Source organism: Bombus impatiens, unplaced genomic scaffold (genome assembly GCF_000188095.3).
Source record: "Bombus impatiens unplaced genomic scaffold, BIMP_2.2 scf_0020, whole genome shotgun sequence".
Lineage (NCBI taxonomy): Eukaryota > Metazoa > Arthropoda > Insecta > Hymenoptera > Apidae > Bombus > Bombus impatiens.
The window spans coordinates 1040312-1065490 of NT_176439.1; the positions used below are offsets into that span (position 1 = coordinate 1040312).

General features: G+C 42.9%; 1 protein-coding gene across 1 annotated transcript in view; it reads left to right on the forward strand.

Annotated features, from left to right (window-relative positions):
* Positions 1-4050: 4050 nt before the first annotated feature.
* LOC100745805 (dynein beta chain, ciliary) overlaps positions 4051-25179 on the forward strand; it is a 33047-nt gene continuing 11918 nt past the window's right edge. Inside the window, exons 1-19 of the mRNA XM_024367158.2 lie at positions 4051-4261; positions 12162-12401; positions 12509-12741; positions 12995-13260; positions 13467-13873; positions 14048-14475; positions 14769-15010; positions 15081-15348; positions 15737-16280; positions 16560-16877; positions 17142-17496; positions 17824-18095; positions 18157-18537; positions 18766-18914; positions 19669-19914; positions 20217-20748; positions 21194-21758; positions 22293-22809; positions 23274-25150. Of these exons, the coding sequence (XP_024222926.2) occupies positions 4051-4261; positions 12162-12401; positions 12509-12741; positions 12995-13260; positions 13467-13873; positions 14048-14475; positions 14769-15010; positions 15081-15348; positions 15737-16280; positions 16560-16877; positions 17142-17496; positions 17824-18095; positions 18157-18537; positions 18766-18914; positions 19669-19914; positions 20217-20748; positions 21194-21758; positions 22293-22809; positions 23274-25150 (8051 nt within the window). The remainder of the gene's footprint in view (positions 4262-12161; positions 12402-12508; positions 12742-12994; positions 13261-13466; positions 13874-14047; positions 14476-14768; positions 15011-15080; positions 15349-15736; positions 16281-16559; positions 16878-17141; positions 17497-17823; positions 18096-18156; positions 18538-18765; positions 18915-19668; positions 19915-20216; positions 20749-21193; positions 21759-22292; positions 22810-23273; positions 25151-25179) is intronic.

A 25179-nucleotide genomic window follows, 5' to 3' on the forward strand; every position in this document is an offset into this window, starting at 1 on the left:
ACTATTTAAACTTGTCCTTAGTGGTGTAGTTTTTTTTATATCCATTTGTTTTCGTTAAAAGTCTGCTTGGACCGAATTCTTTCTTACGGTAAAGGCGTAGCATGACAGAGTTAACTCATTTGAACCCTCGACGACCTCCTCGGTATCTCGGACACTCGCGTTTCTTATGTATCAGCCGCATCAGTATGCGATAAAGGACCATGTACACGGTTGTTTCTGCAAATTTTCACCACAGCGAACGTATCAGATATCGTCACGCGTTTAACGACGTATCAGCATAACACGATATACGTAACGATGGACAGCCGAAACGTTTGAGACAAGAACAAGTAAAAAATGATTAGAAGTGGATGATCGAGGCAGAAGTTCGTTTAGCGAAAATGACGATAAGAGCTGCGAGAACCTTGCTGCTGCCGTCTTTAGCGAATCTAACGACGGCGGCGATAACGAGGAGGCCAGCGATTTTCATCAAGGACACAGAGAAATACTTGGTGAAAATTCTCGGCTGAAAAGACGAGTTACTCGCCTCGAAGCATAATTTTGCACAAAAGCAGCATTTGCGATACGCGTTCGGTTAATTCAGCTTCGGTAGAATTCTGCATCCTTACTTGTCTTGAAACTTTATCAATTATTTCACCACATGGTCGTCCTCGATGGTTTAGGGAATATCGAAGGTTCAAACAACCGTTCGACCAAACTCGGAATTAATTTAAAGCAAATCTTTGTTCTCTGGCAATCGGTAAAACCATACTCGATTAATCCCGACGCGTTGAAGATAAACAAAAGATAAATACCGAGTGGCACCACGCACGTAACATCACTTTAATCCTTTAATCTGTGCGATCTATTGCCCCGTGCATGGAACACCAACTGAGAATTAGCGTTCCCTCGTTGCTGGCTCACGGCTGCGGCTGAATTATTGTCTCTGTATCAGAAACCAGCCCTCGTAATGCGATTCCACCGAGAAATTACGCAGCGTGACGACGGGAATCGTTCCACCAAGACACCCCTCTACGGAAACTCTTCGCGGAAAGGGAACGGAGAAAGAATGGAAGATGACAGGAAGAGAGACGTCCGCGTTATCTCGAGCATGTCGCGCGGAAACCATGGCGAAAAACTCGACGGAAAGCGAACAGCATCCTCGCGATGGCTATGAATTATGCATGGGGCTCGACTGGCGAAACTTTACGACGTATATATACTACGACCTCGTGGAAATCCCTGAGATTCCATTAGACAGATTTTAATTAGGCGGCATTTTATCGACTCGCCACTGTACTCTTTTCCTCCTCGCCGAAGGAGACGGTTTTATATGCTTTTCTTCGAAAATGCTGCGTGAATTTGTGAAACGTACTACTCTTCGTTTAATCTATTTGTAAATTATGATAACCGACGGTTGGAAACGGTTGTGATATCGATTTCAGCTCTTAAAAAGTGTAAATTCGTTGTTCTCGATGATTGTTATACGAAATCGAAGTTTTCATCTCGTTTGTAGTTTCCACGTCGCTCTTATATCGTTTCGAAATTATAATTTTAGCTTTAAGTCGGTTTCTAAGTAGCTCTACACTCGATTTTATGTATCGCTTTTATTATCCATAATTCTAATCTGAATAATTAACCTATTATCATTTAAATCAATCATTGTAAAAATTAATAAAAATATAATTATTACGTTACGTACTTCGTTAAATTTCGTGTTCCCATTATCGGCTGAATCACAGTGGCTTTTAGTTTGAAACAATGGAAACTGTTTCGTAACGTAATAAAAAACCCTACCATATTATGGAGATTCGTATTTCAAGATAATCGTAGCTAATTTCATCGGGGCGCAAACGTTGGCGTAGTACCGCGTAACATTTTTTACCTTCTGTTTGGAAAAGGGGTTGGCAAGTGGCGCCACGAGGGACATTCGCTGTTTTGTCAGTGTTTCGCGGAGCAGGTGTCCAGCGCAGCTACTATCCGCAAACAGAAAAACACAGCAACATACCGGGGGTGAGTTTTTACGAAACGACCAAAGTTGGAAAAACTCGGGTAAAAATTGAACGAGCAGTCTTCTCGTGAATTCGACGAACGAGCTTCCTCGTGGTTTATGGAACGTAAACAACACGGGGAGAAACGACAGTCAGACACTGGAACGAGGGATAAAGTGGCACAAGATCGGCCGTTTTCCGCTTCCAGTTTGTATTTATTACCCAGAGCTCGATACGAGTACAGCGATTCTTATTTTTCTTTCTCGATGGACGAGACCCTCGCGGACAAGGGTTGGAAAATGTTTATGCCATCGCGAGGCAACACCTGGTTGCTAGGGATTGTTTATCAAGACGACGTACGTATTCTCGATGGTTCGTCGATTGGCGGCTGAAAACCACAATAATTCATTCTAAGGGCAGAGGGATACCAGAATTTTTGAAGACTCCATTCTTACGAAGATTTCGTACTTGTTTGATTTTTCGAAATCGCGATGTTCTCGCGAGTAAACTGATAAAAGAATTGCATTTGGAAAACAGGTTTGAAATTTCATATGCACACTTCGAGCAATTTAAACAAACCGATATTCCAAATATGCCGCAATTTCTCTATCAGAAAACAGAGCTACGTAAAAACAAATTGTTCATTGCTATCAGATATAGAAATTATGCAGTGTGTCTCGACGTTTCTCCGACATGGTGCGATGATAGTAAATAGCCGAAGCTTTGCGAAAGAGTGATAAGGCGCCGAGTTAAGGCAGTCTCCGTAAAAAGATAAATTGTTGCTCCGAAAGAAATACACGGTAACACGGAAGAAAGTACCTAGCTACGCGAACTTTCGCTTTTCGATCCTCCCACGCGTGTCTCCCTCTGTTTCTTGCCTTAAACTCAAGCGAACTGCAAACTTCCATCAGGCAGGGATCTTCGATCCCGTCGATGTGCCTCGGCTTGTTTCTCGAACGTTCTCGCATGACGAGAAGTCGTCGTGACACGCGATAAGAGGACGTCGTAGGCAAAGTGTTTCTCGAGTCGAAGGGGCTGCAGACACGAGAGGGAAGCTCGCGGGGGTCGAAGAAAAGCGAAGAAAGCGAAAACGAAAGAGAAAGAGAGAGAGAGAGAGAGATTCGACGTCAGCAGATCGAAGGTTCCGTTCTCCTGCGACGGCTGCGGGTATTAGAAAAGGCCGAGAGGAAAAAGAACGGGGAACGAACGATTCGGCTGCATACAAGCCTCGAATAATATTCGAATATTGAAGGCGGAACGCGAACACCGGCGCGCTCGTAAACCCACGCGGATATGAATGCGGATGGCTCAATTTTCCGTGGCTGCCGCGCTAACATCCAAGACGTGACGGCTTTGTCGACCAACTTTTTCCTCCTCTGTTTCTCTACAGTTCGTTCCCTGAGAACGCGGTGTCTTGGAAAACGAGCTGAAAATTATTACGCCAAGCGACGTAGGGCACGAGGTAGTTGATACGCTTTTACGAGAACACGGTCTACGGATGATTAGATGGTTTCGCGGTAACATAGTCGGGGACGGAATTACTATAATCCGCGTCGTTTGTCTTACTACTGATAGATTTTGCGAATCTAGACGACAGAATGGGCGTGGTTAGTATAAAAAAAATTCCTTTCTCCTTCGCGATTCCGGTAAATTTTTGTACGTGTCATCTAGTCAGACAAACTTAAGTCGTTTGGTCCAATTTTAAAAAAAGTTATTTTCTTTTGAAGGACGTTCGGATACGTCCGCGGGGGCGAAGGGCGTACAGAAACAAGCCGAGTCATTCTATACCTTGGCATATAAGAAGACGTCTTTCCATTTCTCTTAACAAACTCCGTGAAACATTATTACCGGAATCTTCACGAAAGACCTTCTAGAACGACGAATCACAGTGGCGGAATATTCCATATACCCTCTCATCGATCCCTGCACCCTAAAAGAGAAAAGTATCCGCAAGAGAAGCTTCTCTCCTCTCGATTCTCTTTCGGAGTAGTTGGTGCGTGTCGCATTGTACCGGTGGATGTTTTCCAGGGGTCTGCCGCGTCCTGAGACTTCCATCAACTGTCCCAGCGACCCGGGGAGGATGTTGGATTCGGAGGGTAGCGCGGAGAGCGTCCGCGGTTCGGAGAATTCGACGGCGCGCGAGGAAACGATCGTCACGCTGCCGAATCGGCAGAATGCGGACGGTGACAAGCTCGAGGAATTCGAGAAGCTGCTTCAAACGATTTTACCTTCTCGCACACCGTCGCAGGAGGAGGAGGAAACGGAAGAGAACGAGATCGAGAAGAAGATAGGTTCGTCCTTGTTCGCTACGGTGTCTGCAACGTGTGCCGATTTTGGTACACGCCGAAACTTATTTACAGGCCAAGCGACATTCTAATACTCGTACAATACGTATAATAGGCGTAGAAACGTGAAAGAACGAACGAAGTTTCAGTACAAATTGCTCCGAGTCAGGTAATCTGACTAATCTAAACGAAGCTCAACTGTCTCAGAGAAAAAGAAAAGATTACGAAATAAAGTCAACGAATGGAATATCCGGATATAAACTTAAATGTAATTTGCGTATTTTACAGGATGTTTGGTAAAAATTCGTTGCCGGTGCGTAGAACAAGATACGTTTAATTTGGTGTTTTTGCTCGAAAGAGACTGAAAAAGGCTGAGAAAGGGCATCGTAATGCACAGAGGACTCTGCCGAGGGCTAACTCTGACCCCTTAATGCCGACAGGGGCTAAAACAAAGCCGTCCCGCTCCAATTATCGTTTCATTTTTTTTTCCTCGAGAAAGCTTCCGAGTAAGCCACAAAACGCCAAGTTCGTTCTGAAAAAAGTCTTTCTGCGCGAGCATCCAACCCTTCTTACTTCCCACCCTTTAGCGTAAAACCTACCAGAATTTACGATTACAAAAAGTACAGCGGTTTGTAACTAAAAGGCACAAGTTTCGAGACTTGTGCACGTATTTGCGCTTCTTAGGATTCGCTAAAGCGATAAGATCAGGATTAAAGCAACGTAGCGCTAAAAAAGAGCCTCCTCTTATCGTATCACTTTCCAGCAAGCATCCTGACCATTTTTCCTGCAGCTGGAATACTGCTTAGAATAGAAATCCAAGAGGGATATTTAGGTTGTGCATAGGTAGGGGTTAGGTTGGGCTTAGGTTCGTTATATAGCCGGAGATGGGCTGACGTTATGACGACGACTCTTGACGTAGTCGGGTTTTAGAAGATACGCGAAGAGAAAGAAGGGAGGTTCGTCTATGCTGGATCCCCCTTGTTCCGAGGAACACTGGCTCGTTCTTTTAAAAGGTAGTACGATGAGAAGGGACGAAGAAAAAGGGCGAGGGCCAAGGGATGCAGTTTCGCAGTGGAAACTCAGGTAACCTGTTGAGAGGGCCTGGAGTAGGCGAAAATGGAGAGCTTGATGCAGCTTAACTTGGAGAATTTCCCAGACGCTCGCCAAGGGCATTTGCAGGGAAAGTGGCTGGCTGGCTGGTTGGTTGGCAGTCGGGGCGCTTTCCGACAGCGAAGAAATTTCTCCGGCCCCGGGGATTAAGTTCCGCCTCGCGGCTGAAACGTCTCACCAGCTTTCGTCTTTTATCTCCCCAGCCCACGGTTTCTATTCTTATTCGGCCGCTTTCACGGCGAGCACGCGGCAACTGGATGGTAACGCGAACTTTAATGATCTTTTTCGTGGCCGGACAGAGCCGCCGGAAATTAGCGACCGGTAGAACTCGCTCGCCGGGAGCTCTTCGCTTTTGTATTCTTTTCTCGTCGTAATCGTTGTCGACGTCGTCGTGAACTCCAACGACTCGGAGGAAAATGGACAGAAAGATATTTTTCCCAACTCTTACTCGTCCGCGTTCGCGTTCCAATATCACCGGAGAAAGACACAAGAATATTAGACGACGATCTTCGTCAGTTTTTCCACTTTAACGCACCATCAGCTACGTTATAAATTTGTTTGTAGCGTGCATGATACCGAATAACGATAAATACGATGGTAATATTATTATCAAAACTGATGTAAACGATAACGAAACGATGCGACAGATACAGTGGAGAAAAGTATAGATTTTATTATATGAAATTGACGAGATTCTTATTGTAATAATCTCTTCGGTTTTATTCGAGAAGCTCTTAAGGGAGTGGAATTACTTGGCAATGTTTTTCTCTAACGTTTCGTGGATTCTTGATAGATAGTTCGAACGAGAATCCGTTGTTTTTCTTTCCTGTTAATCTTGCTCGCCGAATCGTCGATTTGGGGAAAGCACGATGGTCTCTGGAGATCGCTCGAAGCGGCCGGACGAAACATTAACTCCATCAGGGGTAGAAAAATTATTCCACGGAAGAAAGCCGCGGGCAGTCTGGCCGTGGCGTACGCGAGCAGAATTAACGATCGTCGCGGAAATCGAAATATTAACTGGACGTGACAGCGGTCGCCCTCCGGTGCCGCAGTAGAATGGGACGCGCTTGATCAGACATCGTTCAGTTTCGAATATTTCGCGCGTCATTCTTTCTCTTTCTCTAAACTCCATGTATCGATATACTTTTACTAACAGGAGAGTCTCTTTATTCTTTACAAAACGAAGCTGATAACAAACGACTCTATATAATATTTAATATAATAAATATATAAGAATCTTTATATTTTTGTCTTTGTATCTGTATCTGAGTGATTCTACACAAGTGGGAATTTTTGTGGCTCCCGCTTTTTAACACACTAGCGATACCAGCATGTTCTTGTTATACCAAGAAGCTTGTTAGGATTCGTACGTTAAACGAAAAAGCGTATGGGCAAGATCATTGTCGCTTATGCAGAGTGGTTCGTCTCTGTAACACGTACACATGCATAGTGGCTAGAAAATGTATTCGCACACTATTGTACTTGTCATAACATTCGTATACTTGGTAATGAAGTCGTAATGGTAATGCGGAGGCTTTCTTCGAACAACGTCACGACGATGTGCAAGGCTAACGATAACCTGTTTAATTACGATACACCGAGTAGATTTAACAGGAGGAAGGTAACGGTGCGATGCGAATGTTTTCCGAGGGAACCGCAGCTGTTGCCAAATTCGAGTCGTCGCGGCGAGTTCTTGGCCTCTCGATGGCCCAGTCCTAAATTTCCTGCTGAATTTCCGTGGAAACCGAAACGCCGTTGTCCCGCGTGGTGTTCCAAATTAAACTCATAAAACGTCCGGGTCCGACACGAACGTTCGGAACCCGGTCCCGGAATTATACGACGCGATATCAACGTAAATCTTGGAAACATGATTCCGTGGCTACCTTGGAACACGCAGACACTGCATTTAATCATGGTTTAGTTACTTACGAGCGATTCTTTCCTACTTGAAAAACTTGTTCTCGAGTTTCGTTTAATTTCCCTGGTTAATTTGTTTGGTTTAAATATCGCTCGATATTAACCGAAAGTAACATCAAGGTTGTAGAACAACGTGACAAAACGATAAAAGAAACTAAAGTAACCATACCTTTGCTATTGCTAGGCAATTATACAAAATCTATAATTTTATTTCAAACAATTATGTTTGTGCAATTATGTTACACGAAACTACAATATAATTCCATTCTGATCGTAGTACAGTCGCGTATTATTATAGTTCTAATGAAATTTCAAAATGTTTTATATATAATATAGTAAAAGCGATATGAACACAAAAGTTTTGTACGACAAGCGTCGCAACACTTTTGTATTTTGGTTTTCGATCAGGGATAGTTGAGAACTTCTTAAAGCTTGGAATCTGGTTTAGACAGCGCCCCCGTTTAGTTAGAACCCCGTAGCCACAGCATCGATTAATACAAACTTTAATTAAACGTCCCCCGCGGAAACGTTCCGGCGCGCCTTCGAACGTGCATTCCGTGCAATTTCCGGCGCGATGGTGTCAGACTCGCGCGCATGATTAAAATAATAAATTGCCAGCTCGCGTTTTCGCTGGAAATTAGCAGCACATCGGCCGGAAGGCCGCGACACTGGCCGTTTCTCGGCCCGCAAACGACGATACTTTGAATTATAAATGGCAACGAGGGCGTTGCCATTCGCTTCGATGTAAGGAAATTCTTGTGCTAGTACGGAGGATGAGAGATTTTAACGGAGCCTATGCTCTGCGTCGTCTCTGGCTACCAGCCAATTCGATCTCACGGTCTGCCTCGTTTTCGGAATTGCGCTATTAGATTTACGAAAAGCGTTCCCGCGACGCTTGGATTTCCAGAAGAGAGTCGCCGAATGGCCTTCTGATCGAAACCAGTTTTCCTGGCTCCGTCCTAACTGTCTTCGGAACTGGATCGGAAAATGCAATAAAAGCATCTTTACGAATAATACAAGATACGTTTAAATTTGGGATTCGAATCACACGTATTCTGAGAAATGAAAATGGACCGTACGTTCGAAAGCTTCTCGTATTGAAAATAATCTAACAAATTGAAATTTCTCGGAAACGAGGGAGGTTACCGAAGAACGTAAACTTCAGCGGAGATGGATATCAAATCGTTTTCAGTATGTGGATCGTTTATCTCGATGTACAGCGAGCCTCGGATAAGAATGACGAACGATCGGAGCGTCGTGGAACCGACAGGATTATCAATTTTTCCGAGTCAAAAGTTCATCGGATCCCCTAAGAAACTCGGGCTCTCTCCACCTTCGAAATCGTTTCCGTTACCTTCGACTTCTGCTCACCTTTTTCTATACAGGGTGTTATGAAAAGTTGGAATTAAACTTCAGGGGCATACTCTGTACACTCGTGGAAAGAGCAGAAAGCACTTTGCCACATTTCTTCGTAGAATCGTTATTTAAACAATGTTAAAAGTAAAACTCAGTGGAATAACTCTATACGCACACGAATGCTGTAACGATAAAGCGGCAAGATACTTGAAAGTCGAATGGTGCCACTATGGCGACGTTAAATATTTATTGTTTCGACTAGCTGGCAGAGTCAGCAGAAAAATACGCCGGCTGCAAAAACTTGACGATTATTGCGCACCCTTAAAGCTTAACCCCAACTTCTTGAAGCATTCTATATAAAAATATTATGAAACCTTGCGCCATTCGAAGAAGAAAGAACGTCGTTGTGACTTTGGACGTCAGACGCGTATATCGTGAAACGAGGCATGCGTGAAAAATGACACGGGCTTGAAAAGCTCCCTAAATAAGAAATCGTGGCCGCGTCCGCTGGAACCCTTCGAAGTGAGAGCGAAAATAGCCGCGGGACTCGCGGCCGATCATCAATTTTCAGCGTGTCAGCGCGCAGCAAAAAGGGCGTCTCGAGAGTCCGGAATCCTCGACTTCCGGCTCGCAGTTGCTCGCTCGCGATTCTCCGCGTTTTGCACCGCGATAAAAGAAGCCGTGCAGTGGATGACGAATGGCGAGCAACCAGGACAAATTTCGCCCTGGGGTAGATAACGTCCGAAATCATTACCGACACCCCGTGCAAATTGTTTGGCCGACGCAGCTCGAAGGCAGTCTCTTTTTTTTCCGCCTACGCCCTACCGTTTCAATTTGGGGACGGATGTTCGAAGGAAAAGTGATTGATGATCGACCGAATACCACGCTATGCAAGGGGTAGTCTTCTAGAGAGTATGAATTGATTAAGAGAATGCTGTTGATTCTCCGAAACGCGGCTGTGGATTGATCGTTCGAACGAAGGGTGACACGGTTTGATTATGTATTAAGGAGCAAACGATTCTTGGATCACCTGTTGAGGGATTACGAGTCTAGTGGACGAATTAGGCATGATAAACGTTTCGAATGAGTTTTAACGAGTCGACATTTCTAGTGCCACTGAACTTTCGTATCCGTATCGCTATCCATACGATAGAACGATATATCGTTAAATCGTAATCCAGGTAACTAAGTGCTCGAATACTTTTTCGAGAAATTTTTTTAAACACGTACTTTCAGATTGGTTTCAAACTTGTTGATTAACGTAATCGCGATAGTCGAGTCTCGCAAGGACGATGAAATCTCGAAATCTTTCGTACAACGCACGCGATATATTCGTAAAAGGTGTCTATAAGCGTACGAATACTGTGACGAGCGTGTGTATACGAGAGAATTTATTTAACTTCGTTAACTTGCATGTAACTTCGATGTTCCGAACGTCGACTAATCAGCTCTTATTGAAGAAACTGAGAGATCGAAGAAACTCCGCCCCTCTCGCGTCACATCTAATTTACACCCTATAATAGAGTATTCAACGAAGATGAAATTCGTACAGCTACGAAAATTTTCATCTCTTCTCTCCGCTCATTCGAACGAAGGGTGAGCGTTCACGAAATGAAAGGCACACCCTCCTCTTTGCGAGCAGCGTGCATGGGTCAAATTTTTCAAGTTATACGCGCGGTTCGTTGGTGCGTGTGGAAGCCGTTCCGGAGATGCTCGAGCAGCGGAAAATCTGCTGGCTTTCGGGAAACGGCAGACGGCTAATCCGTCGAGAGAAATTAGTTCTGACGTTTGATCGGGGATACTCGGGACTCTTGTCGAGCCTCTTGTACGTTCGATGGCCAGATGTTCTCGCAAGCTGCTCCATTTTTTCCATTTTTCTATAGCTTTTTGGCAGTTTTCGATCGTATTGTGCAGGGTGCAACTGAACAATGGCAGCAATACGTATACGTATATTACGTGTACTTGATCGATAAGCCGATTAGAGGACGAAACGAACGTCCCTTTTCCAAGAACTCGCGTTATCAACGTTGCGTTCTAAATCCCCCTGCCAGCAAATGGCACCGCTTTTACTGGCTGAAATCCAAGGACAAACAGCTGCAGTGCCTTTCTGCGCCTTCCTATTTTTACGTCGGCGCAATTTCCTCGTTTTTACGACCGATCGATCGAACTGATCGGGCCAATTTGTCTCTTGCATTGTAAGCGACGCGATCAATCGACGACATCTTTTACTTCATCGAAACTCACCACCGTGATGTAGAAAGCGGCATCCTACGCTGCCATTTTCTAATCGTAAGCCTCTCTGGCAATTACAATCTACGATTTCACTCACAATCCGCTTGTTCGATCGAAGAACAGGTTGCACGTAGATTCGTCTTCCAATGAATCGCATTCATCACTTTTGTCCATAATTTTACACACGCTCGTCAACCTACCAACGTCGGAAACAAATATAAAACGTTCGATAAAAGAATCGAGTTAACGTACAAAAAACTAGAGGTAATGTCGAAAACTTCGAAGAAACAAAATTCGCAAGAAATATACTAAATCTTCAAACGATAATTAAATACCACAATCGCTCGAAAAATTCTTCTAAACTGTATTATGTCACACAAGGAAACGTTTGGTCGATTCATCCGTGGACGAGGAGCTTCAACATCCCAAATCAGTATCACTGATCGTCGACATACTTAAAAAGCTATTTGTCGTATTTTATCACCTGCATATTCTCCACAGTAAGCCACGTCGAAAGTGAAACGATCTCGCGTCAAAGTGCTCGATCGAAAGTTTACAACGAACGTAATCCGTGGACGCGAAACTCTGACTAACGTCCCCAGCGAGTACGAAAGAGTAAAATGGTACCTGCCAGTACGCGAAAGGCGGTATCGCGTGCGATGTCAGTCGTTCTCGAGAATATTCCGTGCGTCCCGTGACAATAGGTAGGCAACGAAGGCATAGGGTCGTCTAAAAGACACGAGCCTCCAATGCCAGAATGTAGTTCCGTTCGGTTCAGTCGGTGCCTGGTCTCTTGACCTGCTTGCACGACGGCCACCAAACGATTGGCATTTTTACCCCGCGTCCACCACTCCCCCTTTCGTGGTCACGTCAGCCTTTTACATATTTTCCATCCTTTGAGATACGCCAGCATTGTGTTACGCTTGCTTGGTCGCGTCACGAGAGTCCTAGCGTAGTTCTTTGAAGAGGAAATCCTGGTTGTCTGTTGTTGGAAGTTAAGCCAACGTTCTTTTCAAATCCTCACGTTTCGTACGATTTAATGTCTTTGGTAAATCAATTTCTCGATGATGAAGACGCGAACTAGCGAATAAAAGAGTAATATCTTACGTCAAGATTTCAAATCTACAGCTGAATTCCAATCGGATTAAAAATTTTCGACCTAAATATATCAATTGAGAAAATAGTAAATGCAATAAATATAAAAATAACATCTTACGTTGAGATCTAAAATCCCGAATCTAAACGTATAAACTGAGAATCTAAATAACTTATGCGAAATTTGTATAAGTAGAAATGGCTACTCCCGATGGACCGGCGGATTTTCGTTTGGATTACATCGGTGGTTTCGTGCAGAAGTCGCTGAAACTGAAGCCGGAGAAGTGGGCCAGATTACTCCTCACGGAGGAATACAGAAACGCTGTGCTGGATTTTGTTGATAATCCTCTGCCAGCTGCTCTTTTTGTAGCTTTGACACCGAACGCACAATTGGTGGCTTCAACCTCGTTCCCTATACCATGTCAGAGAACCAAAGGTGAGTACGATAATGAAAACTTTCCAAAATATCCGCCTAAAGCAAAATGTTGAAAATTGTATTCACGTTATATTCATATTCATCACGTTATTTATATCTATATTCAGGTATTTACGTCGTGAAGATAGAACAGGCGCCATTACCCAAGGAGAAAGAAGTTTGTTCATCGATGCTGATATTAGGGGATCTGTCGTCTCGAGTCGTCGATCAATTAGCTACTTTGGTGGACAATTTATTCGCGCCCCTGTTGAGCAAAGCAGAGAATCACAAGGATTTGCCTGACGTCGCGATTCAGGACATCTGTAGACACGTTCATTCTCTTCGCGGTACTCTGTACCAAGTAAACTTTCCTTCTCTTTTGTAAAGATTTATTATAGTTTTCATACGCGTGTTCTCAGTTTATACAGGGTGTCCCCGATTTAAAGATTCGGGAGCGTGTAGAACATGGATAAGATTAATTCATTTCTGTTTCATTTTGGAGAAAATCAGGAAGAAAGAACAAGGGACATGCTGTATATTTAGATTCGAGATGGTAGATTCAACAATGGTGTTGGCAGTACGAAATTGTACGAATGTTTTCCGTCGAAATACAGGTGAAAGGCCAGGTAAACGGCAGAACGGTGCTCCCAATGCCAGCCGGAATGGAGAGGGCAACGGAAGTGGAGAAGCTGGTGCGAACAGAAGGCCCCCAAGCTGTCGATCTGTATTTGAAGAGCGCCATCGAGGGTGTCGTGATAAAGTGGGCCTACTTGGTGAACGACGTTGTCACTCAGGAATCTGGCGCAGCTTTTGAGAATGGTCAAAATCCCACCCCCTATGTCGAGCTTGACTATTGGTCCACGAGACTAGCTAATTTAAGGTAGAGGATATCGAGCATCCATCTATGGCAATGTTTTCGTCGTTCCGGCATTTATTTATTTCTGATAAAAACGTCGAAAATAAGTATTTTTCCTATCAGACACAAAAAATGTAAGAAAGCTGAGCGGTAGGGTAACAATATTCTCCAAGTCTAACAAATTACAGTATCCAAAGGTTAATTATTATAGAAGAAGGATCGTTTTCCAGATATATCTACGATCAATTGCGAGAGGATCGCGTGAAGAAAATGGCGAGCATTTTGGAAACGACAGACAGCGCCTATTTCCCCTGCTTTCGCACCCTTTTCGATAACGTGGTATCCTCGATGGCAGAGGCGAAAGAGATATCTCTGTATCTATCTCCATTGGCCAAGTGTTTCAAAGCGGTCGAAGAGGTCGACTTCTCCGAGGCTAAGCCGCTAATGGCCACGCTGATACACTCGGTCGGATTAGCCTGGTCGAAATCTAGCTACTATCAGAGCTCCACCAAGGTGATCATCATGTTTCGACAGATTTCCAACCTGTTGATACAGGAGGCTCGTCGATTCCTCGACCCAACCTCCATTTTCCAGAGCGACGTTGACGAGGCTTTACAGCGTGTGCAAATATCTCGAGGTTAGAATCGATCAGAAGATCGTTCTCATCATTCGAGCACTATCTTTCTATGGCGATACCATTTCTTCAACTTCTAAGCCTCTTTTAATTTTACTTCTAACGTTGTTCCTAATTAATTTTTCGTCTCTTTCGGAGACTTTGTAGATCAAAAGCATTACACGTTCTTTCTTGCAGGCGTCTTGGAAGAGTTCAAACGACAATTCGAACTTAGGAAAGACATGCCAGCGATGAAACCCGATGCACCACCGTGGACCTTCAATTCCAGCGCCGTTTTCGCTCGCCTGGATGCTTTCTTGAAACGACTGAGCGATATCGAGTGGCTATTTAACACCGTGATGGAATTTTCCAAGCTGGAAAAGATAGAAATCGGCGGGATTCTCGGCCGATCCCTCAGCACCAGGATCGTCAACGTGTACAAAGAGTTCCAGCAGCTGTTCGTTTCTTTCACGGTGCGGGCAAACGACGCGCTCGAGCCAGACGACGAATCTTTCACCGTAGACTGTGCCAAGTTCAACGAGTCCATCACCGATCTCGATTGTAAATTGGCGGCCATTCTTTGCCAGGCTTTCGACGATTGCGGCAACCTCGAGAGCGTTTTCAAGGTACCGTATCTGGTAGACTTGGACAATTGTGGTAGGATAAGTGGCGGAAAAACGAGCCATTTTTCAAAAAACTACAATTCTTCTATCGATCTGCTTTCACAGTGTAATAAAACGAAGAATTCGAAATAAACAAATTCCAAAAATAACGATCTTCGAAATTTCCTCAGTTTCTAGATGCGACAGACGCGTAACTTCAACATAAACATAAAAACAAATATATTTTATAACAAATAAAAATTAATTTTTGTACGATAATTTTAACAACTAAAATTCTTACAAGTTCTTCGTTTCAGTTGATAAATATCGTTGGAACGGTGCTAGACAGGCCAATGATAAGCAAACAGTTCGCAAATCGCTACACCAGAATTTTGGATCTATTGAACGTCGAGCTGACTGTAGTCGAAGTTCTGTTTAATCGTGGCACTAGAGGCGCTCTAATTAATCTTCCACCTTTAGCCGCGGCTCTGACATTTATCACCATGCTCAGACAACGCATCGATCTTCCCGTTCAATCTTTCAAAGCTATTCAACATCCGTAAGTTGTTTAAATAGAGATTTATATTTGATAGAACAATTTAATTACAAAATAATTATACCGATCATAGAATAGTGAACAGCGAAGAGGGCCAGAATATAGAAAAACGTTATGAAAGGCTTATCCAAATCTTTAAGGATAAGGAGACTGAATTGTTCACGGAATGGGCACGAACCGTACCTGACGCAGTCGATATTGGACTGAATCGCAATATTCTCTATCGCGAGAAGGATTCCACGTTACTGCTCAACTTTGATCCCCAGCTTTTGTGTGTTTTAAAGGAAGTGAACTATCTGAAGCAAATGTCTCGATCAGACATTCCCGAGGAGGCAATAAAGGTATCTATCCACTTGACGTTTTTCCTATGTATCCCTACACGTATACTACCACAGCAAAATTTAGGCAAAACCTGATTTAACTGCACAATGACATTGTTACAGCCGTTGCGTGCAACGCAGTGTAACGTGGCATAATAAAATTGCTATTTGGAAAAATTAAAGAATTGGCACGTGTAAAAGAGAAACATTTGGGAGCAGTTTTGTCGTTCAGCTCTTTTCGCTGTCAATGTATAGATAAGAGAGACTGTTAATTAGTAATTCATTCTTGCGATAATAATTGAAATCGATAAACACTTGGACGAACCGTGCAATTAATTGATAATACTACAAATAAAATTCGCCAATAAGTGTGACAAGTTAAGGTGGTTTAATAGTCTTCGATATGTAGGTGTCGGAAAACGTCGAAACGTTCCGAAAGTTCCGCACACTGCTAGCAGCCACGGTGTGTTCGTACAACAACGTGTGCAAGACGACCAGGCGAGTGGAGTTGCAGCTGATCGAGAAGGAGATAACTAGGATCGATTCGTTGGTGTCTCGAGGAGAAACAGAATTATGCTGGAAGTCGGACGGCGTTCTGGAGTACATCGTGGAATTGGGTGAACTCGTGGAGGGGCTCTGGAAGCGAATCAAATCGACCCAGACGAACGCCGAGAAGATCAAAGCGGTGTTGGACGCCTGGACGAGGACGCCTCTCATCGAGAGGAAGGATCGTCGTAAGGACGCTTTATTGTCGTTCGACGAGCGGCCAGAAAAAGTATCAAGACGTTACGGCGAGGTCGAGAGGGCTGCCGAACAGATTCATTCGTTGTTGGAAGAGAACAGGCTGCTTTTTCAAGTTTCCGACGAAATGGAGGAACCGTGGCAAAAATACGTAGATTACATCGATAGGATCGTGATGGAGTCCCTTCGAAGGGCTGTAGGGTGTTCGTTAGGTGAATGGGCCTCTTCATATTTTTCGTACAATTATTGTTTCAGGCTTTCGTTGTGGTTTCTTTAAATTCTCAAATTATGAAATCTCTTCAAATTTCCTGCTTTAGTCGATTAATGGCAATCGGCGAATCAATGGTTTGCAATTTTTAGAGCTAAATAAACTTTTACGTACAGATTTTTTATAATCGTTTCTTCTGTATTGTGATGATTCTATTTAAGTACGTTGCTTCTGATTCTGTTAACCATAAAAGAGATTTCTTTTTCCCTTTTATTCGTACCAGGGTATTTGGTAGACAATATGGATTCCAATGAAGAAACTGAGCCGCTGTTAGAAGCGAAGTTAGAACTCAGGGAACCAGATCTCTATTACGTGCCTTCATTGGAACCCGACGATCCGGATGGATTGGACCAATTAATCTTGGCACTATTGAACGATATCATAGGGATGGCTGCACTGGTGCCACGATTGAAAAGAGATGCCATAGGATACAGCGAGGAACTAGAGGAAGATCCAGATATAAAGGGGATGAAAAATGAAATTATGAATAACGTTTCGACCGCGGTGGAGGAAGCTACCGAATTCTGCAGCAACTTCGAAGGTATAAATACCACGAAATACTAATCTAAATGCATAGAATTCGCGTAATGTGGAAAAAATACATAAAATATAGTAAAATGCAGGCTAATAGCTAATAACGATAATTTACTAATAGCAATACGCGTTGTACATCTTCAAACCTTCCACAAACGTATAAAAATCTACTGCCTACGAATTATAATAGAATCAACGAACATCAGAGGATGTTTCTACGCTTGGTCTACTCTATGATCCACCCTCGTTCTTTGTCGTCTTATTTTATCAGGATACGCCTATCTCTGGTTGGACGATAGAGACATGGTGATGCAACAGTTTCTCGAGTATAGCCGACAATTGACGATGGAGGAAATGGAGATGGTGGCCGTGCAGGATCCCAAGGGGCCGACACGGTCACCGCCGAAAATGGAGCAATTCCGCGAGCAAATCGACCTTTACGAGGGCCTCTATCTCGAGATCGAGGAAATGGAACCATCGAAAGTGTTTTGTGGCTGGTTCAGGGTAAACCTCAGACCCTTCAGACAGTCGGTGCTGAACATGGTCTGCAAATGGTCCAGCATGTTCAAGAGACATCTGGTCGATCGCGTTACCAGCAGCCTCTCGGATTTGGGATCGTTTATAAGGTGTTTTCTCTTACGAGTTACCATTCTTTATACGAGCAAACGAAGAACGATTTCAACTGTTTTGTAGATCGATAGCTATGTTGGTAATCACGATATTCGTTGCACGTTCGATAATCTCGGGCTACTTGCGCACTTGGCTACTTTGATTTGTCTCTATAGATCGTCCTCTTTCCTTCGATCAGACGTAGAAAGAACGTCTGGCTTTCATATTTTTCTGATATTGAGAAATTTCCCGAAAGAGTAAAAATGGCTACCCAGAGAGCCAATATAAGGAAAAAGGAAGGAGCTGCTTTTCGATGAATTCTTCAATGTATATTTTATTCATAGACGAGCAGACGAGGGTTTGCTCCAACCAATACAACCAGGTGACTACGTCGGACTCGTTAGCGTGATGGGTTATCTCTTGCAAGTGAAAGAAAGGCAACCGACTACGGATGAAATGTTCCAGCCGTTGGAAGAGACGATCGAATTGTTGAAATTTTACGATCAGGATATCCCAGAGGAAGTAAACGTTCTGCTTCAAGAACTGCCCGAGCAATGGTCCAATACGAAGAAACTGGCGCTTATGGTTAAACAGCAAGTGGCACCCCTGCAAGCAGGTACATACATCTACATTCGTAGATATTAGGACAGCTGCTAATTTTGTACGAAATAAAACAGGTGAAGTGTCCAGAATACGAGGACGAATCTCCGCGTTCGACACGACCATAACTCACTACCGCGAAGCTTTTCGGCGCTACAGCTTCTTCAAACACGATTGTTCGAATCCTTACGAACTATTAGACGAAGGACACAAAGAGATTCTGATGTTGGAACGTCAAATGAAAGACATCCAAGAGTCTGCATCGTTGTTCGAAGTTATGGTGCCAGAATTCAAAGTGTTGAAGCAATGCAGAAGAGAGTTGAAGATGTTGAAGCAACTATGGGACTACGTGAATATCGTTAGAAGCTGTATAGAAGGATGGAAGACTACGCCTTGGAGAAAAATCGACGTAGAGAACATGGACATCGAGTGCAAGAAATTTTCCAAGGAGATACGAGGTTGGTGACACGATATTAACTCTACCGTGTTCTTTCAGTTGCATTTTTACCACGTTAAAAGATATCTCGTGTTTGTGCAAAATATGGAAAAATTGTTGTCGGCACGCCTGATTTTTTATTTCTATTTTGCGTTGAACGTTCTCTCGAAATATTAGAAACCCGTGTCGTTTGTTACTAAAACGAGTAAGCTGTCTTCAAACGTGTTTTTAATATACTAATTGCAATTAGCCCTGGACAAGGAAATGAGATCGTGGGACACTTTCGTATCGTTGGAGGCAACCGTGAAGAATATGTTGACGTCCTTGAGGGCCGTAGCAGAACTCCAGAATCCAGCTATAAGGGAAAGACATTGGAGGCAATTAATGAATAGCACCAAGGTATCGGCGGAGGTTAAAAAACGAAGAATAGGTTTACGAAAAGGATAGAAAATGATTTAGATACGTTTTATATTACGTTTTACACGATATTCAATTTTTATGAAAGACTTTACATATATATATTTTTTGTAAGAATTTTTTATATCATTGTACATGAAAAAGTTTTTGATGAATTTTATACGAAAAATAGTTATACATAAGGATTCAGTTTAGCATATTTTTACAAAAGTTCACCAAGATGTTTAGAGTTAGTTGCACCGCTGTATATACGCTATCGGTGTTGCAGAAACTGGGCGACATGACTCCAGAAATGACCGTAAGTCCACTGTAAATACTGGCACTTTGTTCTCTAAATAATTATTTCCAAAATTTTTAAGCACGAATATTTAAACCACCGTCACGATTCATCAATAAATGCATTATTAGTTACTCATCAGTGCATGTGTCACGTATGTATGTGATCAAATAATTTGTACCATATTTTTATCATCGTTTTTCGTTCGTTCTATGTACCAGTCACTGTATATATTTCATCCAATAAATTGATTTTGCATTCGAAACGTTTAATTCTTCGTACACCTGGCTTTACGTTTATTTCTTCAAATTGTTCGTCAATGCTCACATTGCATAAATTTCAAATACATTCGCCATAATATATAATGTTAAACCATACATGATTCGTAATGATGCACGATATTCATAATTATAATGCTACGTATTTAGAGACATAGCCGGTAAAGACGAATGCGTTTAGGTACGATTCGTTATGGACGAGTCTACCACGTTGGCCGATCTTCTGGAGCTAAATCTTCATGAGTGCGAGGAAGAAGTGAAGAACATCGTGGACAAAGCCGTGAAAGAAATGTCTATGGAAAAGTACATGAGAGAATTGAACGCCACCTGGTCGAAAATGGAATTCGAGAAAGAAATTCACGCTAGAACTGGCGCTACCCTAATAAGAGCCAGCGAGGAATTGATCGAAACGTTGGAAGAGAACCAGGTACTTTCTACACGGATCGCTTGTTACGCACTCGAGCACGAATGTTGCAAGAATCGCAGAAATTTAGTGACTTTTGAACAAATTACAGAACTGATTTTTATCGCACTCGTCAGTTAGATTTGCACAATGTGATTCGTTTTACGTAGACTAAACCAGCAGAAATCGTACTTGGTGAAAATTTAAAGAGACTCAAGCGATTCGACGATGAGAGTTTGGAAAGATATTATAGCGAGTCAAGGCACAGTGCGATCGATTTTGGAGAAAATTGACTCGATTAGGGCCACCTTGTTTGCTTTTCATAGGTCCAGCTACAAAACCTTATCACTTCGAAGTTCATCGCCCACTTCCTAGAAGAAGTCTCCAGCTGGCAACGAAAGCTGAGCATCGCCGATCAAGTTACTACAATCTGGTTCGAGGTGCAACGAACCTGGATGCACCTCGAGAGCATCTTCACCTCCTCGGAAGATATAAGAAGACAATTGCCAGTGGATGCCGAGAGGTTCGATCGAATCGACAAGGAATTCAAGCAAATGACAGAGGAACTAGCGAAGACGCCAAACGTTGTGCAAGCAACGAACAGAGAAGGCCTGGTGTCTTCTCTCGATATCCTCCAAAAGGAATTGGTTCTCTGCGAGAAAGCCTTGGCAGAATATTTGGAAACGAAGCGTCTCGCGTTTCCGAGATTCTACTTCGTTTCGTCCAGCGATCTGTTGGATATTTTGTCGAATGGAAATCAGCCGGAGATCGTGGCCAAGCATCTGACAAAACTATTCGACTCCATGGCTCGATTGAAATTCGATGACGCGGCTGCTGGCTCGCCAAAACGCGTATTGGGTAAGTCGACCTCTGCAAGGAATAAAAGTTGATTTTTCGGAAATTCTTCGTCTGAGAAACGTACTGTAATATAAATTATATTATAAATTGTAAAGAGACTTTAAGTACATATTCATTCAACTCCACGTTCCTTCATAGATCCATAAGTTGGGAGATACTATTACCATAGAACGATAGCCGTGAAGCTTTTTGCCTCAAAAAATTTCGTCTGTAACTCTAAGCGTACCACTGATCTTCTCTGCACGTATCACGTGCGACTAAATATTTTTATAGTAACAAACCTTTATTAGTTTGTATTGTGTAAAAGTCTCGTATCTTTCGAACACATGGACTGCCACGCAACTATTATATATTTCGCCCTGGGAGCCATGACAAATTAAAATATACTACGCCAAAACGTTTAATTTTTCATACATTTTATGCAATGAAATACTCCTGTTTCAAGGTATGTTCGCGAAAGATGGAGAGTACGTGGAATTCGCAAACTGCGAGATGAGCTGCGAGGGCGCAGTGGAGGCATGGTTAAATCGTCTGCAACAAGCGATGAGAGTCACAATAAGATACTATTTCAGCGAGGCTGTGATAACTTACGAGGAGAAATCCCGAGAACAATGGCTGTTCGATTATCCAGCTCAAGTTTCTCTCTGTGGAACGCAAATTTGGTGGACGACTGAGGTGAACATCGCGTTCGCCAGACTGGAAGAGGGTTACGATAATTCTCTGAAAGACTATCTAAAGAAACAGATCTCTCAATTAAGTACACTGATCACGCTATTGATCGGAGAGCTAACGAAACAGGAGAGACAAAAGGTGATGACGATCTGCACTATCGATGTACATTCTCGAGACGTGGTGGCGAAGCTAGTGCAGTCCAAGGTGGAGACGTCGCAGGCGTTCCAATGGCAGAGTCAACTTCGCCATCGTTGGGACGAAAAGGAGAAGGATTGCTTTGCTAATATTTGCGACGCGCAGTTTAAATACTCTCACGAATACTTGGGGAATACTCCCAGGTCCGATGGTTCTTCGTCTCCTCTCCTTTGCATCTCTGTTAATTTTCGCAGTAGGGATTATGGAATCTAGCGACTGGTTCATTGATACTTGCGTTAAAATATTGCTCGTTACTGTTCTTTATACGCTTCATATTTTACTCGTCGTTTGAATTTTCAATTCCTTGGATAAAATCGATTTTTCTTTATTCATCTTTAACTGAGTAATCATAGAAGTGTCTCGTCAAAGATCGATTCAGTTAATAGGCTAATATTTTCCCATAAACGCTACGAAAAGTATCATAAATGATTAAAAAAAAACAACGGTGCCTGAGAAGCTCGACTTGATCGTCTCCACATTTCTTTTTTAATCTTTTAATTAGATACATAAGTGTACGATTAGTATCTATACTTTTCAATTTACGGAGAAGATCGACGTGGCTTGTCAACAGTCCAAATAGTAACCGGACTGTAATAACATGAGAATTAATAGTTATAATTAGACAGGATTCCTTAAAAGTTTCCTAATTCTCACTAAATCATTTCTCTTCTATGCAGATTGGTCATAACACCGTTGACGGATAGATGTTACATAACCCTGACCCAATCTCTTCATTTAATAATGGGTGGTGGACCAGCAGGCCCAGCGGGCACTGGAAAAACCGAAACCACCAAAGATCTAGGCAGAGCTCTCGGCATAATGGTCTACGTGTTCAACTGTTCCGAGCAGATGGACTACAAATCCTGCGGTAACATCTATAAAGGATTAGCTCAAACTGGCGCCTGGGGTTGTTTCGACGAGTTCAACCGAATCACGGTCGAAGTACTCTCCGTAGTAGCTGTCCAAGTGAAATCGATTCAGGACGCCATTCGAGATAAGAAAGAGAAATTCAACTTCATGGGAGAAATAATCGGCCTCGAACCAACGGTTGGTATATTCATCACGATGAATCCAGGTTACGCAGGACGAACAGAATTACCGGAGAATTTAAAAGCCTTGTTTCGACCGTGTGCCATGGTAGTCCCCGATTTTGAACTTATCTGCGAGATTATGTTAGTGGCAGAGGGATTCCAGGTAGGAATCATGGTTTTGTATGTTATATTAAATAAATTCGTGTACGCGTGTATCAAAGCTACGTTTATACTTTGATCTATGCACCTTTTGTATTATTTCACGTGTATTTTGATTCGTATGATTCCTACAACTACGAACTTTGGTTAAGCTACGAATTTGCGCAAGGAAAATACGATTATGCAACATTTCCATGTTACAGATACAAAAATAAATATTAGTACCGCTCCCATTAACAAAATTTATTCGAATACACGTGTACACGTACATTAACGTGGTCTACTTCAAAAGTTTTAAAAATCTTTGAAAGGTCTCTTAGAAGATATTTCTTACACGAAGGAGAATTTTTAAATTTTTATCTTTCCAACTCTGCATATACTTCCCCTGTCCCTCTACCGTCTCACCGGTCATTCTCTAATCTTTCTATAATATTAGAAACATACGAAATAGGGTTCTCGAAATTACAGGATGCGAGAGTTCTAGCGAGAAAGTTCATTACGCTATATACTCTATGCAAGGAGTTGTTATCAAAGCAGGACCATTATGACTGGGGACTGCGCGCGATAAAGTCGGTCCTCGTGGTCGCCGGAAGTCTGAAGAGGGGAGACCCCGGCAGACCGGAGGAAGAAGTGCTCATGAGAGCTCTTCGAGACTTCAACATTCCCAAAGTGGTTTCCGACGATCTGCCTGTGTTTATGGGTTTGATAGCCGACCTGTTCCCCGCCTTGGACGTTCCCAGAAAACGCGACGTGGAATTCGAGAAGATGGTTAAACAGGCAGCAGCTGATTTGATGCTGCAACCAGAAGACGGCTTCATCCTCAAAGTCGTTCAGTTGGAGGAACTATTAGAAGTACGGCACTCGGTTTTCATCGTGGGAACTGCAGGATCTGGAAAGACTCAAGTTTGGAAGTCGTTGTTTAGAACATATCAGAACATGAAGAGGAAGCCTGTATACAATGATTTGAATCCGAAAGCTGTGACGAATGACGAATTATTTGGAATAATTAATCCAGCGACCAGAGAATGGAAGGATGGCTTGTTCTCGGTTATTATGAGAGAACAGGCTAACTTAGGCGGAGAGAATCCTAAGTGGATAGTTTTAGATGGCGATATCGATCCCATGTGGATCGAGTCATTGAACACTGTCATGGACGATAACAAGGTTCTGACTTTAGCTAGTAACGAGAGAATAGCTTTGACTCCTGTGATGAGGCTGCTCTTCGAGATCTCTAATTTGAGAACTGCTACTCCAGCTACTGTATCCAGAGCGGGGATTTTGTATATCAATCCTCAGGATCTAGGCTGGAATCCTTACGTCACGAGCTGGGTGGAGAAAAGAACGTCGCCAATTGAAAAATCCAATTTGGTTATGTTATTTGACAAGTACATCCCTGCTTGCTTGGAAACGTTAAGAACAAGATTCAAAAAGATAACACCGATCGCAGATATGGCGCACGTACAGATGCTATGTCATCTTCTTCACTGTCTTCTCAAGCCAGAATTAACCTCCGCTGATTTTTTGAAGGAACATTATGAACTCTACTTTGTTTTCGCTGCCGTCTGGGCTTTTGGTTCCTCGATGTTCCAAGATCAAACGATAGATTATCGCGTGGAATTTAGTAAGTGGTGGATAAATGAATTTAAACAGATTAAGTTTCCCTCGCAAGGCACCGTGTTTGATTATTATATAGACTCTGAGACAAAGAACTTCGTTCCATGGTCTCAGCGTTTGCCAAAGTTCGAATTGGACCCTGAACTGCCTCTGCAAGCTGTTTTGGTTTACACTGCCGAGTCTATTCGAATTAGGTACTTCTTAGATTTATTAATGGCCGAGAAACATCCAGTGATGTTAGTTGGAACAGCTGGTTGCGGGAAGACTGTTCTCGTAGCAGAGAAACTTCTACAATTACCTGAAAATTACACAGTATCCAATGTACCCTTTAATTTTTACACTTCTTCGGAGATGCTGCAGAAAATTCTGGAGAAGTCTCTGGAGAAGAAAGCTGGTAGAAATTACGGCCCACCTGGGAATAAAGCCTTGGTGTATTTCATCGATGATTTGAATATGCCAGAAGTTGACGCTTATGGAACCGTCCAACCGCATACTTTGATCCGTCAGCATTTGGATTACGGTCACTGGTACGATAGAACGAAGCTAACTCTGAAAGATATTCACAACTGTCAATACGTTAGCTGTATGAATCCTACGGCTGGATCTTTCACCGTCAATCCTAGACTGCAGAGACACTTTTCCGTGTTTGCGGTCAGTTTTCCTAACAGCGATTCGTTGACGACTATTTATTCGTCTATCTTGAGGCAGCATTTGTCCAACATCGAACACAGGTAAGCTTCGAAAATAAATTATTATATGA